General features: G+C 50.8%; 1 protein-coding gene across 1 annotated transcript in view; it reads right to left on the bottom strand.

The window, feature by feature from the left end:
* NOS2 (nitric oxide synthase 2) overlaps positions 1 to 13,592 on the bottom strand; it is a 38,769-nt gene extending 25,177 nt beyond the window's left edge. Inside the window, exons 1-4 of the mRNA XM_044250476.1 lie at positions 13,483 to 13,592; positions 5,545 to 5,629; positions 4,647 to 4,769; positions 3,019 to 3,167 (exon numbers count right to left, since the gene is read on the bottom strand). Of these exons, the coding sequence (XP_044106411.1) occupies positions 3,019 to 3,167; positions 4,647 to 4,769; positions 5,545 to 5,629; positions 13,483 to 13,592 (467 nt within the window). The remainder of the gene's footprint in view (positions 1 to 3,018; positions 3,168 to 4,646; positions 4,770 to 5,544; positions 5,630 to 13,482) is intronic.
* Positions 13,593 to 17,025: the final 3,433 nt, after the last annotated feature.

The following is a 17,025-nucleotide window of genomic DNA, read 5'->3' as shown; positions in this document are numbered from 1 at the left end:
AATCGAGGAGAGGTTGAGGGCCTGCCTACGCTTCTCTGAACAGGGACGGGTGCTCAGGACCCAGCCTGCAGGGCCCCAGGGCCGACTCAGGCAGGAACCCTCCACGGAATGGTCCAACCTCGTAGGCACCCCTTGAATGTACTGTTTCTCAACCTCCGGCCTGCTCAGCCAGCACTCCTGGGGGCGATTTCTAAACTGTTTTAAACTGTTCCCTCTCACCCCTCCCAGGTGGCCAAAATATCCCTTAGGGAGGGATTCAGTCAGAAAGGCTTTAAAACACACACACAGGGCACCTGGGTGGCTCAGTGGGTTAAAGCCTCTGCCTTCAGCTCAGGTCATGATTCCAGGGTTTTGGGCTCGAGCCCTGCATTGGGCTCTCTGCTCGGCGGGGAGCCTGCTTCCTTCTCTCTCTCTGCCTGCTTCTCTGCCTACTTGTAATCTCTCTCTGTCAAATAAATAAATAAAATCTTTAAAAAAAATAAACACACACACACACACACACACACACAGAGCAACCTTGAAATTTCCAATCAACACCAAAGACAATTTGAAATAGCAACAAACAGAACAATTTAAGGAATGAACTCCTGATTAAGGAGAGAGGATAACCCAGAACAGAATGGCCCTTTCTGTGGATGAAGAGTGTCTTGACAGCTCTTCCTTGACCAAAGAAGAAAGCTCAGAAACAAAACATTTGGGGTTCCTTATCCTGGCATCAGGACCTGCTGGGTGAGGTTGAGGTGGTCACACTGGGAGCCCCCCTCCCCACACAAAGCTTCTAGCAAGACTCCCTGCTCGGCGTCCGGGCACGGAGAGTGTAGCAATCACCAAATCACGGATACTTTGAGCCCACTCCCTGGTGTTAGTATGTGACTAGGTAAGAAAGGGTTCTTTTTTACATTTTCCCCCTATTCCTTTAGAGTTTTGCATTTTACTACCGTTTTCATAGAGTTGCATTTCAGATGCTATCATGCCTATGAGTTCTGAAAAAAAAGAGTGTAGCTTTTGACATCAGTGAATGGATCTGAACAGAACATTGAGCAAGTTACAGTTTCTAACTATACAATCCTTCATTTGCTAAAGACCGAACCTGCCAGCTGTCTGTGACTCTGGCTGCTTGTGTGATCGTGGGAATGGACCGCCATTGGTCTGTCACACCCCCCAGGACCTCTTGACAGGTTCGAGGTATGGACTTGAGACTGAGAAACAGACCTTCCGTCTGTGAGAAACAAGTGGGTTTCTGTGAAACCTCCAGGAGCAACCCAGTGGCTTCCCAGGGCTAACACCTACCCAGTGCCTTCTAAACGCCAGCAGGACCTCCCAGGTCCAGCATGAAGTTGGAACCTTCAAGGTCAAAGAGCTGGATGCCAGAACACAGGTTAAAAGCAGGGGCTCTGGTGCCAAATTGCCTGGGTTTACATCCCAGCTGTGGGACTCTGAAACATCTGACTTCAAGCCAATTATTTCCTCTGTGGGCTTTCGTTCCTGTAAAATGGGAATTCCTACTGGTGTCTATAAAATGGGAGGGGGGTACTCCTTTCAGAGTTGTGGAGAGCATTGCTTATAAAACACTTACGCAGGGAACAGAACACACTTAGTGCCCAGTGAATGTCAGCGCTGATACAGTGGCCCAGTGAGGCCCATCAGGAGACCTCCTAGACCCTGAGAGGCTCACTGGTTATTGGCAGAGCCGACAGCCCGAGGATCTTGAACCTCCAAGGCACAAAGCACTCCTATAGAGTTTGTGGCTTCTCAGCACACGTGGCAGACAACCCCCAATGGGTTACTCAACCCAGCTCTGTAGGTGAGTCGCCGAACGAGCTTTTAGAAAACACAGAGCTCTGCTTTGTCCACGATTCTTGAGATCCTGATGTCCTTGGACCAGGGTACCCTGCATGAGCATTTTGCAAAGTCCTCAGGTGACTCTAGGCACAGCCAGGGTTGAAATCAGCGGACCTGGAAGATTAGGGCCCTTTTCAGAAGCTCAAGGCCCCTTACCCGCTCAGACATTGCAGGATCATACAAGAGGAGACATGGCATTACCAGGAGCCACTCTTTCCACCATAGGGTGGGGGTGGTCCCAGGTGCATTTCTGTGATTCATTTCATGCAGTCAAGAGCTGCGTGGCCTACACCGTAAAAACCATACTCCCCTCCCGGCCCATAAAACAGCAAATGCATTCCCTCAGCCATTCCGTCTTACAATCCCTTTGTGTATTTTTTTTTTTGAAAGATTTTATTTATTTATTTGACAGAGAGAGATCACAAGTAGGCAGAGAGAGAGGAGGAAGCATGCTCCCTGCTGAGCAGAGAGCCCGATGTGGGACTCGATCCCAGAACCCTGAGATCATGACCTGAGCCGAAGGCAGCGGCTTAACCCACTGAGCCACCCAGGCGCCCCCCTTTGTGTATTTTTATACTAAAGTTACTAGTGGGCTTTACATTAATAATCATGTATTCTATGAAACCTAGGAATATAGAACCCCACAGAGTTCAGTGCAAAGAGTAGGACTTGCCCTCTCCAGGTCAGATGGCATATGGCTTCTAGCTGGGACTGGGCTTCCCCGTTCACCCCTGGTAGAGGTCTGACCAAGTGGTCCCAATAGTCCTTTCTCTCTCCAACATTTCCTATTAGAAGAGCGCGTATCAGCTCATTGTCAAAGTTACCCTGTTCAAAGCTGGATTCTATTCTCACCCCATTTTTACAGATGAAGAAGTTGATGTGCAGAGAGGGTGAACTGATTTCCTCAAGGATCCAGGGCTGGTTACCAGCACAGCCAGGATTCGAGGTCAAACAGTTACACTCCTGGCCCACACTTTTAACCATCATTGCTATGCCTCTCTTGCTTACGAGTACAAGAACTGACTCTGGGGTCTTTCCACTTGGAAAACTGTGCTTGAGCCCTGGCTCCCCTGTTGACTCTGGAAAGGGAAAGGGCCTGGAATCAGAGGGAAATGACTGAACACAGGAGAGCTTGGGGAAAGAGGTCTGTAGCGATCCAGCCCAAGTGAGACTTACTCTTTGAAGGAGTTGTAATACTGGTTGACAAACTCAATAGCTTGAGGTAGAAGCTCATCTGGGGGGGTAGGCTTGTCCCTGGGTCCTCTGGTTAAACTTTTGGGGTTCATGATGGCTCCCAGACAAGACTTGGACTTGCAAGCAAGCTCCTGGAAAGAGAGAGGTAGGTGGTGAGGGGGTTGCTTGGCCCCTCAGGAAGGTGTTGACAAGGGTCCTCCTTCCAGGCCAACTCTCCTGGCCACCTCCCACTCCAGCTTCTCCAGCTTCCTGCTGCCCTTCTCCACCCCTGTGGCACCTCCTCCTTGGGGTCCACCAAGCTTTCTTGCCACACACATCTCCTTTCCTCTACTGGCTGACCCAAGTAGGTGTAAGCCGGGGTGATTCCTACCACCTTGGGCTCAGTCTCTGGCCCTGCTCCCTGGCCAGACTCAGACCCAGGGCCAAGTCAACAGCTTGATCCCTGGGAATATCTCAACTATCTTCTCATTTAGAGAGGCTGATGTGGCTCCTGGGAACACACTTGGTATTCAGCCAAAATGAACCAAAAAGAGAGGATACAAATCCTGAAGTCAGAGGAGGGCACAGAAAAAATGTTGGAAGGAGGTACACCCTAATGTTAACTGTGGTAATTTCTGGAAGGTATGGGAAATCCTTCCACTTTCAAGGTCTTGAAATTTTCAATGACTTTCTATTTTATAATCAGAATGCATTCTATAGTTAGAATAAGAAACTTAGGAGAAGGAGCCTTGAACACTTACTCCAAGTACTCACTAACTGCTTGAATTCTCCAATCTCCCTATCAAAAAGCATTTGAATCCTTCTAATGACAGGGAACTCACTATCTTTTGATGTAGCTCAGTCCAGCTTTGGGCAGTTCTTTTTTTTTTTTTTTAAGATTTTATTTATTTATTTGACAGAGAGAAATCACAAGTAGGCAGAGAGGCAGGCAGAGAAAGAGGGGGAAGCAGGCTCCCTGCTGAACAGAGGGCCCGATGCGGGGCTCAATCCCAGGACCCCGAGATCATGACCTGAGCTGAAGGCAGAGGCTTTAACCCATTGAGACACCCAGGAACCTCTGGGCAGTTCTGTTAGAAAATTCTCCCCAGGGGGTGCCCAGGTGGCTCAGTCGGTTAGGCATCTGCCCTTCAGCACAGGTCATGATCCCAGGGTCCTGGGATGGAGCCCAGCGTGGGGCTCCCTGCTCAGTGGAGAGTCTGCTTCTACCTCTCCCTCTGTTGCACCCCGTTTGTGCACTTGCTCTCTCTGTCAAATGAATATATAAAATCTTAAGAAAGAAAAAAAGAAGAGAGAGAAAGAAAGGAAGGAAGGAAGGAAGAAAAAATCCTCCCTGTTACTATGCAGTATCTCTACAAAAGACTGAATTTCTTCCTGTGACCCTTTATCCCATCTCCTGGATGATCCAGCATCCATCAGGGGACTACCAGGGGGCTGGCATCATCTATGTCCTGTGATTCGTACAGACCACTGACCTCTGTTCCCAGCACCCTGTGATCAACCAGATAATTGTCTGGTTTGCCCAGGGGAACATCCACTTGATCTACTAAAGGCCCAAATGGCTTCCCCACCTTGGGACAAGGGTGGTTCTCCCTGAGCCCCGGACTTCTCACCCCTTTGGCCTTGTGGTGGAGTGTGTCTTGGAAAGTCATTCCGCTGCCCCAGTTTTTGATCCTCACATGCCGAGGGCAGGCCGACGGGGGCCCATCCGGCTTGACCAGGGTTTCTGGAGACGTCTAAGGGGGGGAAAACACCAACAGTTTACAAATGCCTTCACCCCGGGGCCCCACAGGTCTCCCCTGGGCCCTACTTTGGCTTGGGGTGGGGGCCTATGGGTGAGGACCCGGGTCAGGATGTGGGTCTGTGTCCCTCCTCCTTTCCCGGCAGCCTGGCCATCTGGGCCAGTGCCGGCTAAGAGTTCCAGGTGCCTGGGCTGCGGGCCAGGCTTCTCTCCTCACCCAAGACCCTGCCAAATGCTCCCTTGGTGAAATTGCAACAGGAGGGACTGAGGTTAGATGCAAGGGAAACGACTGTACAGCCAGTACTGCAGAGAACAGAAACGGCGGCAAGGAAGAACATACCACTGCCTTCCCTGGAGTTATTTAAGAATATGGAAAATATCTTCACCCATTTCTCTGCCCACCTGTCTGTTAGGTTAAGATCCAAAGCTCTTTGGAAAGATGGACCCTGTGGGCTAGAGGCTGGGACTGGGGCTCAGCCGCTGAGTCTGGAATCACACTGGGGTGTCCCACTGCCGGCTCCATGAATGGTCGCCTTCCATCCATGCCTGTTGGCCCACACTGGCAGGTGATCCGGGGCCAGAGCACCATGGGGGCCACTATTCCTGCCCACCAGGGATCATCCCACTCTCCCAAGGCCCTTCCTCACCCCTACCTGTCCCCCTGCGGGTCCCCCCTCACTGCCCAGATCCCAGCCTCCACCAGGCTGCTCAACCTGCATCTGTCTGGGGGAGGGAGGGAGAGGCTTCCCACACCCGTGTGACTCACTGACCTTTACTGTCCCTGTGAGGGACTGGGGGGAATCATTCCGGTGCTTGCCGAGGCTGTGACACTTGGGGTCATCCTGTGTCACAAGACTGTAAAAGGAAACAGCCAGCATGAGATAGGGATATCTAAGGGCAGAGAGGGATCTTGGAGCCCCCCACTGCTAAGCCCTCATTTGATGGATGGGGGAACCGAGGCTCAGAGGGTGGGAGTGAATTTCTCAGCTGCTGGTCAGGAAGAGGAGAGCACGCGGTGGGGGAAGCTGCTGGTCAGACCCAGTCTCCCCGTCATCATCAGCCTCCCTGTCCCTCCTCTTCTCTTGCCTTACCGCTACAAAGCAGGGAGCTAAGCCAAAGCTGCCTGCCCGAATGGTGACCCACAGAAGCTCTGAGTACCAATGTGGGATGACACTGGGTGTCCAGGGAATGGCTCCTTTCCACCCTGTCCTCCCAGGCCAGCAGCGCTGCCACTACCCACTTGTCTGGGGGGGTGGGGGGGACTTGGGCTTTTTTAATGTAAAGCCCCTGATTTATCTGGGTTTATTTATTTATCCTAAGTTGTTATTATGGTAACATAACTTTATTTTATGGTAAATGTTAAGCATTTATGGTAAATGTTAATCATATACAAGTAGAAAAAATGCAATAAATCCCCAGGAGCCCTTCACCCCGATTCAACCCCACCCAGTTGCCAATCTTGTTTGAACTCTACTCTCCCAGGGTCTGCTATCATTTCAAAGCCAACCTGAGACATCATGTCATCCAAAGATGTCTCAGTAAGGGTATCTGGACGTCAAGAACTCTTTTAAAAAATATGTTGCTTGTTTTTCTTTTCTTTTCTTTTTTAAAGATTTTATTTATTTGACAGAGAAGAGAGAGCACAAGCAGGGGGAGCAGCAGAGGGAGAGGGAGAAGCAGGCTTCCCACTGAGGAGCCCAACATGGGGTTTGATCTCTGGGATCATGACCTGAGCCAAAGGCAGACACTTAACCAACTGAGCCACCTAGGCGCCCCTTAAAATGACAGATACAAAGAACTTTGGCTGTTATTGGAAGATGAAAAGGCCCTAGGAGTCTGAAATCACTCAGAAACCACTGTCTCTGGTTTGGAATTCCAGGTTTGCTCTCCTGGCAAATGCTGCAGGGAACAGAAGGCATGTGACCTCTCTGGGCCCCTTACACGTGAGCACCCAAGAGTCGCACCCCACAGGCCTCCTCCTGGGGTGAATCACACTCTGGGGGCACAGGATGAAATCTTATTGTGTTCTGTGTCCTTTTGGCTATTTTCCGGGGTGGGCATATGTGTGTGCACACGTCCAAGGGGAATGGACGTCAGAAAGTATTATAAGGATCTCTCATTTTCCACTTTTAAAAATTATTAGGTCAGAAAGTGAGAGAGAGTTCGCACAAGCATGGGGGAGAAGCAGGCAGAGGGAGAAGCAGGCTCCCTGTCGAGCAAGGAGCCAGATGCGGGGCTCGATTCCAGGACCCCAGGATCATGACCTGAGCTAAAGACAGCTTAACCTACTGAGCTTAACCCATTGAGCCACCCAGGCACCCTCTCATTTTTCCACTTTAGACCTATTTGTAATGTGTTGGAATATGAAGAATGAGTATGTATTACTTTAATTATTGGGAAAAGTAATGACTGTATATTTCAATTAACATTATATAATTAACTACATACATTAGATTTATAGCTATAAAGAGAGAGTGTCTCTTTAAGAGAACGTAAGTATGTATCAGAAAGCAACTTCTACCTGAATGGAGTGATTGATTCAACAGCCTTATAAAGGGCCTTCCATGCGACCCACTCCCATCAAGCCGCTGGTCCAAACTGGGGGCCCCACCAAAAAAAAAATCCAAAATAGGCTAGTCTATACAGTCAGAACAGGTAAGCCATGGCTGAGCGATCATCACCAGGCTCCTTAAATCAGAAGACGCTTTGAGCCTGGGGTCCTCAATGAGGCAGTGCCTCCCTGCTCTTTTGCCACCCTGATCTTTTGCCATCACCGCTCACCCCCAGCTCTCCCCTGCTCGTTCTTGCTTCCTTCTACTTACTTGTGGCCACAGGACTGGAGAATTTGAGAAGCGTACTGGTCCACAGTAACGTTTAGATGGGGAAATGCTCTCTTTCTATACTTCACTACTGCTCCCAAATATCAAAAAACTACCTGAAAATCCACTTTAGGGGCGCCTGGGTGGCTCAGTGGGTTAAGCCTCTGCCTTCGGCCCAGGTCATGATCTCAGGGTCCTAGGATCGAGCCCTGCATCGGGCTCTCTGCTCAGCAGGGAGCCTGCTTCCCCCTCTCTCTGCCTGCCTGCCTCCCTGCCTACCTGTGATCTCTCACTCTCAAATAAATAAATAAATTTTTTTAAAAATCCACTCTACGGAGGGATCCATAGTCCGCCTGTTCACATTGCCTATGGCTGCATAATTTAGGTTGTGCCCAGCTTCTCCACTATTATAAATAATGCCTCAAACTGTGTATATGGTCTGATGCTCCGGGTGTGTGTGTGTGTCTGTCTGTCTGTGCGCGCCCAAGCATAGAAAAACACCTGGGGGAGATGCCAGTAAATATTAATTAACAGTGACTAGCATTAAATGATGACAGCATCGATCTGAATTTTCCTTTATAGTTTTCTGCATTTTCCAACTTTAACTATAACCATGCATTCCTTCATAACTAGGAATCTTTTTTTTTTTTTAATTTACAAAACTAATAAACAAAGCTATGCCAAGTCACCGTCCTCCCCCTCCCCCCTAAAGGTAGCTAATTTCTTTGGTCTTGTTGTTGGGAGACTGGGTATCTGGAAGCCAGATGAGCGTACTAAGGATCTGAGTACTTGTAGCCCAATTACTGCGCAGTCTATCCACGTGCTCCTGCAATTTGGTTAAACCCACAGCTATGCTCAGCCCTGTTAGATCCTTCGAGGGAGCCACGGACCGTTAAGAATCTGCCATCAGCAGGAATCCTCCGAGTGACAGGATGGTTAAGGTCGACGCTGCCTTCTGTGGGTCGTTTGGGGTAACGGGGGTCCTGACTTCCCTTGCAGTTTCCACTCCTGACGACCGCCACTGCATACACGGGGTGGAGGGTGGGCCACTCTGTGAAATGGGTCTAATTCGTAAAACAAGAACCTCTTTGCTCTCTTCATCCTATCTGTCCTAAAGCATGCAACAGTCCCAGTGCTGAAACATCCCCAATTCCTACTCCTGCCCGCATAGACGCCTCTCCGGGAAGCACGCGGAGCTTCCCTGGGTCGTTTGTGGCTACTGAACTGCAACCTCCAAAGCGTTCTAAACGAGGAAAACACTTGATTTAAGTAAATCCGCATCGGAATCTTAACGGGGGCTAACATTCCAACCCTCACACTTGGACGGAAACCCGAGGCACGCAGCGGGTCTGGGCCGCGCGCCCGGGTTCGAGACAGGTCCCGGCGCGGAGCCGCCCGCCACCCTCCCTGGGCGGACCCGGCCCGGCGGGAGTACCTGGCTCGGCGGGGCCCGCAGGCGGGCTGTGGCCGCAGGATCCGGCGGAGAAGCCGGCAGAGCCGGGGCCGGGCGGCCTCGCACGCAGCGCCCAGCCCCTCGCGCATGGCCCCAGCTCGGGCGCAGCTCCCAAACCGCCTTGCCCAGCGCCGCCGGGGCTCCTTTATCACGGCGGGAACCCCGCAACCCCCGCCCCGGGGCGGAGCGGACCGGGGGGGGGGGTACGGGAGGGCGGGGGTGGCCACTACCGGCTTTACCCTGCGCTTGGTCCAGGGCCGGATAGTTGGCCCGCGCCTCCGCTTTCCTGGCTGTGTCCCCGGCTCACTACACCGGCTGGCGTCCTCAAGGAGGTCGGCGTTCAGGACGCCCCTGGCCTCTCTGGGCCAAGATCACGGGCCTGCGCGGCCAGCCTCCGCTTTCTTTATTCCTCGTGAAACAACAGCGGGTTTATCATAATGATTGCCACTCTACGGCGCTTCGAGTTTAGAAAGCAAACTTTCTTGTTATCTCATCCATCCTTTATGAATTCCAGTCCAAAAGGCAGTTCTGTATTGTTTCCTCCTGATTGAGAAGCCAGCTGGGGTCCCAGAGAGGTTAAGGATCTTGCCCAAGACCACACAGCAGCCCCCCAGGCCACAGCTCAAGCTCTCTTATCTCACAGGGCTGCCCCAAGAGCGTGCTATTTCTCTTCTGAGTGTTCTATGTGATTCCAGGAAGGCAGCCAAAGGAAGCACGGCTGGGGTTGACGTTTAGTGGGAGGCATTGTGGGCTGCTGGTGGTGGTGGACCCCTCCGGGGTCCTGGTCTTTGCTACCTAAAAGGAGCGGTTCCTCCTGACCTTACTCCACCTGTGAGGTGTTCCCAACACTTCTAGGGGCCAGGATAACTTCTAGGTCTAGGATAACTAGACCTAGTTAAGTCTAGGATAACTTCTAGGGTCCAGGCAGGGACAGAGCAGCAGCCCTCAACCTCAAAGCACAGGGGGATCTCCTGCAAGGACTCCAAAATATTTAATCCCAAACCCAAATTAAAATGGAATGAGAGAGGCAGTTGCAGCCCAGCTAGCAACACTTAGCTCAACTTTGCTGCGAATGCTATGTACCTCCACCTGGATGTTCCCACAGTTGCCTTCATCTCTAAAACACACACCCACCATGCTCACTTCCTAATCATTTGTTTACATAAAATAGAGAATCATGAGTCCCATATAATAGGTTCTTGGTCTTATGACATCTGAACAGATTTGAAAATTCCTTTTTAAAAAAAAATATATTAATTGGCTTCGTTACCTTCAGGATAAAATCCCCTTTGTACTGCTACTTCCTCTTCCAGGAACATCCTTCCCAGCCCACCCCACCCCCTCACTGTGTGATTGCAGTCCAGCTGGGCCTCTCCGGTCCCCAAGGCCTTCTCCCACCTGACTCCTCCCCACACTACGGCCAGGCCAGGATCCCCGCGGTCTCCGCAGAAGAGATTCTGGGGCATCCACATTGTCCTCTAACCTCGTGTCTATCTCTCTGCCTGCCCCTCCTCTGCACCAATATAGAAAGTTCTTTTAACATCCCATTCTGCCTATACTCCTGCCTGAAGCAGAGGAAGGCAGCCTTTCCCAAATCCATCCCCTCCCTGACTGCAGGAACTCTATCTCTTTTCTTTGTTCCCTTCCTCAGCCCTTAGTAGGCCCTCAGGGAGAGCCTGCTGAGCGTAGAGGTTACGATTTGGGGTTTGGTTCAAACCTTAGCTCTACCACTCCCCGAATGCCCACCTTGAGTAAGTAAGTCACTCAAACTTGTAAGGATAATAATAGTTCCTGCCTCAACACCGATACCATAATAAGGACTTTATAAGCCTTGTTATTTTTAGCTGCTGTGTATACTGTTAGTAAATGACTCAACTTATTGTTTGTTTAATTGCTAAGCAGAAGGGCTCACAGCCATCTCCAAAAGCCCCCGCACCCTGCCAGGTAAGTAGCCCTCGGCGAGTGATTGTTCATGGATTGAGACATGCCCAGGACCACGAAGTGGCAGCTTGGTATAGTGGTTATGAGCCAGAATGCTGGGTTTGGCTCCTGGCTCTGTCATTTGTCAACTGTGAGATCCTGAAAATTACTTAAATCTTCTAGATTCCAGTGTCCTCCTGGCTATCATAAGAGGATAACAAAAACTCATTCCTCATGATCTGTTTGGAGGGATAAATGAATTAAGGTGCGCTATTTTCTCTCCATCGCCTCTCATACCTGTGTGAGTCCTCCCACCAGCTCCCCCCAGCTTAAGAAGATAAGTCAGCTGTTTGCCTCAAGTCAACCTACAGCTCAGATTTCCTGAATGGTCCAAAACCACAAGTCAGGAATCAATGTCAGCGCTATCAGGAGTGTGGAATTCAGGGCCAAAGGCTGTAAACCACACTGCAGGGGCTAGAAAAGGGGTGGGGGGGGATTCAGGGTGATCTCAAAAGTTGGGGAGGTGGGTTGAGTGGGTCTGGATGAGTGGAGGTAAGAATGTGCTGTGTGTACGGGCACTGGGGAATTGGGCAGGTGGGATGGGCTCCCCGTCTGGGAGGGGTGATCCTACAGAATGCCACGGTCAAGCCTTAGTGTGTTGACAGGCCATGGGGAGCCACTGTGGACTCTAGAGCAGGAGCATGGCTTGCTAGAAGTCAAGTCGGAGTAAGAGAGGTCAGAGCCAGTGTGAAGGGCTGCAGCCGGGAGGTGAAGAAAAGGAAAGGACACATGATTTGGTGACCTCCTGAGACCCTGGGAGGAGTGAAGAAGCTGCTGTGAGTGTGCAGCATTTGTCTGAAGTGCCAGAGGGACACCTAGAGGCTCTCCAACCCTGCCCTCTCGCTTCTTGGTCTCTTGGCCACCACAGCGCAGAATGCCTGGTTTCCAACACGCCCTCCTTCAGTTCCAGCCATACCCGAAACGGGGACTGCCTTGCTCAAGAATCTGCAGTGGCTCCCTGCCTCGTCTCTCCTATGGAGGGCCCCCAAGCACAGTCACGCTTGCTTCTGTCTCTGAGTCTTTGCCCAGCTCTCTTCCTGGAATGTCTTTGCTACTTGTCTTCACGCTCCCCACCCCCAACATTCTACCCTCTCTTCAAGTCCACGGAGCCCATCTCACTTCTGAGAAGCCCTTAGAGGGGACCCTCTTTCACATTGCTCAGCCTCACCCAAGCTGTGCTCACTGACATCAGCAACAGCTGCAACCAATGCCATTTATCAAGCATTTCCTCTCTGCCAGGCACGGGGCAAAGTTGCTTACATGTGAAAACCTGTTTAACTCTTGCTATGACCCCGGGAAAGAGGCATTCCTACCCCCTTCTTGCAGATGAGGAAACAGGCTTGGCGGCTAGGGGACTTGCCAAAGGTCACAGGGCGAATAAGTGGCAAAGCCACCTACTTCTCTCCAAGCCTGAGCTCTTAACCTTGCTGCTTTTCTGGCAGGTGTGCTCAGGGTGGCCCTACTACCCACGGGAGTCCACGGGAAAGCTGCTCTGGGGCTGGGGGGCTGGGGGGCAGCCCTGTGCGGACTGGGGCTTTGTTCATCATAGGATCATGTTATTGCCAGTTGATTAGGGGTGGGGTGCGGGCGTGGGTGAGAAATCAATGACCAATCATGTGACCTGAGGGAAGTCACTCCCCTCCTAGAGCTTCTATTTCCACATGTGTAAAATGAGACAATAACTCGCACTTCACAGAGCCGCTGTGGACATCAGGTTAGAAGCAATGTAGGTCAAGTGCCCCGTACAAACTTGGCACAGAGTTACTCAGTAACTCAGGGCAGCTGGTCAACGACAAGAGACCATATTAATTGAGTTATGCTATGTATGGGCAACTCTGCTAAGGACACTCTACACACACTATCGGTTCATCCTCAACATGTTATGACGAGGGTCCCGTGGCTCTCCTCATGTGTCTGAGCATCAGAGGGGTTAGCTGGCCTTAGGTCACACAGCTAGTGAAAGCCCAGGGCCAGCTCCTGCAGCCGGCACAAGCCTTGCCTAACACCCTGGTACTCTACACCAGATGGATATTCAAATTATTGAACCCTTTGTGAGGCGTACACACCAGTGAATCAGAACGAACGTCAGCCAAGCCGCCCTGGTTCTAATCACTGAGCACCATGGCCTCCCATTCTCAAGTCAGAATGTCCGTATTCCCTTCCTATCTCCCCACCTCCCCCCACAACGAGACTCCAGAATCCTTGAGGGGCAAGACTCTGCCATGTCCCTTCCTTCTCCACATAGTGTCAGGCACAATGAGGTGTCCACGAAAGAGTGGCTGCCCTAAACTCCAAGGGACATCCAAGAAGTCATTCTTGAGAACGGATCTCCAGTGAGAAGCCAGGGGCAGGGAGAGGAATTCTGAGTGGTTGGCGCAGAGCAGGGAATGGGACCCCGGGGCGGGGGGGGGGGTGCGTGGTGGACAAGCAGCAGGTGGCAGGAGGCCAAAGCTTACCTGGAGGGGGCCCGGCTGGCTTTCCCCACATTGTTGTTGATGTCTGTTTCCTCCGTCAAGTTGAACCGGAAGGATTTGGCCTTGAACAGAAACTGCCAGGGACAGGCCATCTCTATGGCTTTGCAAAGCTGGCCACTTGTCTGGATTTAAACTCTGAGGTTCTTCACGGTGGGGCTGACCAAGGGGAAGGAGATGGATCAGAAGGTTGGGAAGAGTTTGCAGAAGCCGGCCTCCTCCATATGCGTAGTTTACTACAGAATCAGTACAAAAGCTGACATACACAGTCTTACACACCCACTTCATCCCTGTTGACAATCTCTGTTCCTATCTGAAGGTTGGATTTGGGGGTCCACGGACATAGTTTTTAGTTCCACAAAGCCACATAACAATCTAAAGGAAAGACACTGAACCCCATAGCTGAATGAGGACAAAGCACGTACACTTTGAGCCTCCTTAATGAGACCTGCTGCCCCCCTCCTCAACCCCGGGCAACTGGAGAGGAGCCCACTTGCGTTGAAACGTGGATGTCTTTGCCCGGTCCTGCAAGGTCATTCCCAGCAGTCTAATTAGCAACTGTCATGTTACACGTGTCATTGGAGAGCACACTCAAGTTGTAGCTGCCTTTCTTTTAAGATTTTACAACTGTTGTCCACCATACGGTCTGCGGCCTTTTTAATCCGGTGGGTGGGTGGGGAGAAGGGTATTTGTTTGTGAGATTGTTTGTGGAATTGTTTGTGAAAAAAATGCACTCAACTCTCAACATTTGAGACCATCTTCTTTAAACAAGGCAAAAAAGGGACATCAAAGTAGAGGCCCAGGCTGGTCTGGGCTTGCCTCCAGCATACCTTCCCAATGGCAAAACCCTCTGCCCTGGGAGGCAGTGTGTGATGTGGCCCATAGAAGAATCTTAGAGGCCCCCCAAAACCTGGGTTCAAGTCCTGGCTCTACTAGCTACATGACCTGGATCAACTTATTTATCTGAGACTCATTCCTTCATCTGTAAAATGGACTTATTCACCTTCACACAATTTGTTTGCCAGGGGAGAGGTGCCCCTTATAAGGATAATCCGGATAAAAATTCTTAGTGGATTCCTCCCCATTCTCTAATCTGAATTTTCCAAAAAAGTTTTCCTTGCAATGTAGCAAAGTTTGCAGGAAAGATATCTGAGCCAGATGCTCTTTTCAAATGGCCCAACCTCCCATGGGCCTTTCTTAGATTTTCCGCCCGTTTATCTCTGCAGGCAGAAAATTCCCATGGTTTTCAGGGCCTTCCCAAACAGGAAGAAGCCAAACCCTCTCGAAGCAGAAGATTCCCCAGAATGAAGACAACTTACCCCGCAGTTGACTGCTCTGTCTCTACCAGAGGGTGGACAAGCCCACGGGAGAGACTTGGACCTTGATGCCTTTGGAACCACCTCCAAGCCGGTCCTCTCACCAACGGTGGCAGAGAGGTCTCAGACCAGCGATGCTGAGTCCTCTGAGGCCCGAGAGTCCCAGACTCAACTGACAGCAAAGTTATGAGCACACTGGCAGCTCAGATGTATTTATACCCACCCCGTGTCATCCAGGGATCCGTTTTTGCATAAAGGTCCCTTTTTGTTGTTTCCAAAGGGAGTGTCCCCGGCTGAGTGTACAGTTAGCTAATTTATGGCTGGGGCTCCTGGCCTGTGGGTGACCTGACCCCATGGTTACATCACTCCGTGCAGGGCATCCTTGGTAAACCACTGCTTCCTGGTCTCAGGTTCATGGCAGCAGCTTGTCCGGGGTGGGGTGGCTGGGGAGCGGGGGATCTGATACAGGAGTCATCATGGAGCCAGGTTTCATTTAGCTAAGCCACATTCGCCTGGCTTTCAGCATCTGGGTCCTCTTATCTCTCAGCAGGGAATTCTCTGGTTAATTCCTGTCTAGCCTCTCAGTTTTCCAGTTGGTGGCAGGAGTCCAGGAAGCTGGGGAGTACTGACAGCATGGAACATGCTGGAAAATGCCCAGGTTACAGAAGTCCGGTGGGGCTGGGTGATGCCAGTGTTCCAGTCAGGTCACTGAAATATTCAGTTTGTGGTTTGGGGAGGGGAGGGAAAGCTGCTGGCAAAGGGACACCGCTCAGATGTTGGTGTCGCTGATGTCTCACCCTTCAGCTACGGGAAGACGGCAGGTAGAATCAATTCTTTTATAATTTATTCCATGGGAAATTATCCTTTCTTATAATTCCACTTATTAAAATACTTCAAATACAGTATTTCTGCATGGCATGAATCACTCACCACGATCTCACCATCCTAACATGTCACTGTGGCCAGCCATCCATCTCTTTCCCGCCTATCCCAACTTAAATGCAGCATTATAATGGATCGAATTTGTGTAAGATAAACTGAGTCACAAAAAAAGATATGAAGAGAAGCTCAAAGATCTTTGTTGAATGAATGAATGCAGGAGTGAGTGAGTGAATGGAAAATAGGACTAGACTGCAGTGAGTTTCAGCATATCAAAGCCATCTTTCTTTCACGCTTTAGCTGGTTCTGTTCAGGGAAACCAATCTGCTTGAGGAAAGACCCTAAGTCCTTGGGCTCAAGGAATGCAAAGCTTAGAGAGAATGATGGATAATTCTGGTACAGTGTGATGCCTGCAGTGATAGAGGGATGGCATGGTTGAAGTAGCTGAGTCTACATTGCTGAGAGAAGGTTTGCAGGGGAGAGGACACCAGGACAGGGTTTTGAGGGATGATTAGGAGTTTGCCTCACTCTAAGCTCTATTCCCTCTAACTGAGGCTATGAGTGGCCTCTGGAGGTCCTGGTGCAGGGGGAGAACAGGAGCCATTTGTCCCCCGTTCCTTTGCATCCTGCTCCTGTTACCAGCCTGAGCGTCGAGGCTCCATATCACCTTGGGGCCTGCTCTCATCCAGCAGGTGCAAGCCCATCATGTCCTTGGCCCATGGCAGGGCTTGGGCCAGCAATCATTCACTGTTTGACCCAAGCAGGGGCTTTGAGGAGGTGGCTGTGATGGGTCTGAAAGGTCCTGGGTTCCAGTGACAGCCCCATGACTGAGCAGGTATTTGACCTCAGAAAAGCCACCTCGCCTATCCAGGCCTGACTTCTCACACCACCAACGGCGGCCAAGAGTAACATGAGGGGATGAGAACCAAGAAAATGCTCTGCACTAGGGAACAAAAAGGCAGCCAGGCAAAAATCTGTGGATCAGAGAGTAACAATTTGCCTTTTGACAAAGAGCAAGCAGGTGACCTGACCTCTCCTCCAGAGTGCCCTTCCTCAGAGGGTCAGCACCCACCCCCAACATAAATTCCCAGTTCTCTTTCTCTCTGTAACATTGAATTCATTTAATTTTTATTGGGATAAAACTCACCCTGGGGGTTGGGAGAATCACCCTTTCCACTATTTTCAAGTATACATGTCAGCAGTTTGTAGTATATTCCTAATGCTTCGTATATGCACCATCACCATTATCCCAATACTCTCTTAGTTCAACAGCAAGGAAGGGAGTCAAAAGTAGCAGTCAAGTTGGGGCGCCTGGGTAGCTCAGTCGGTTAAA

The sequence above is a fragment of the Neovison vison genome, chromosome 5 (assembly GCF_020171115.1).
Source record: "Neovison vison isolate M4711 chromosome 5, ASM_NN_V1, whole genome shotgun sequence".
NCBI classification, from domain to species: Eukaryota; Metazoa; Chordata; class Mammalia; order Carnivora; family Mustelidae; genus Neogale; species Neogale vison.
The sequence above is the reverse complement of the archived record's forward strand: the minus strand, read 5'-3'. Positions and strand labels throughout refer to the sequence as shown.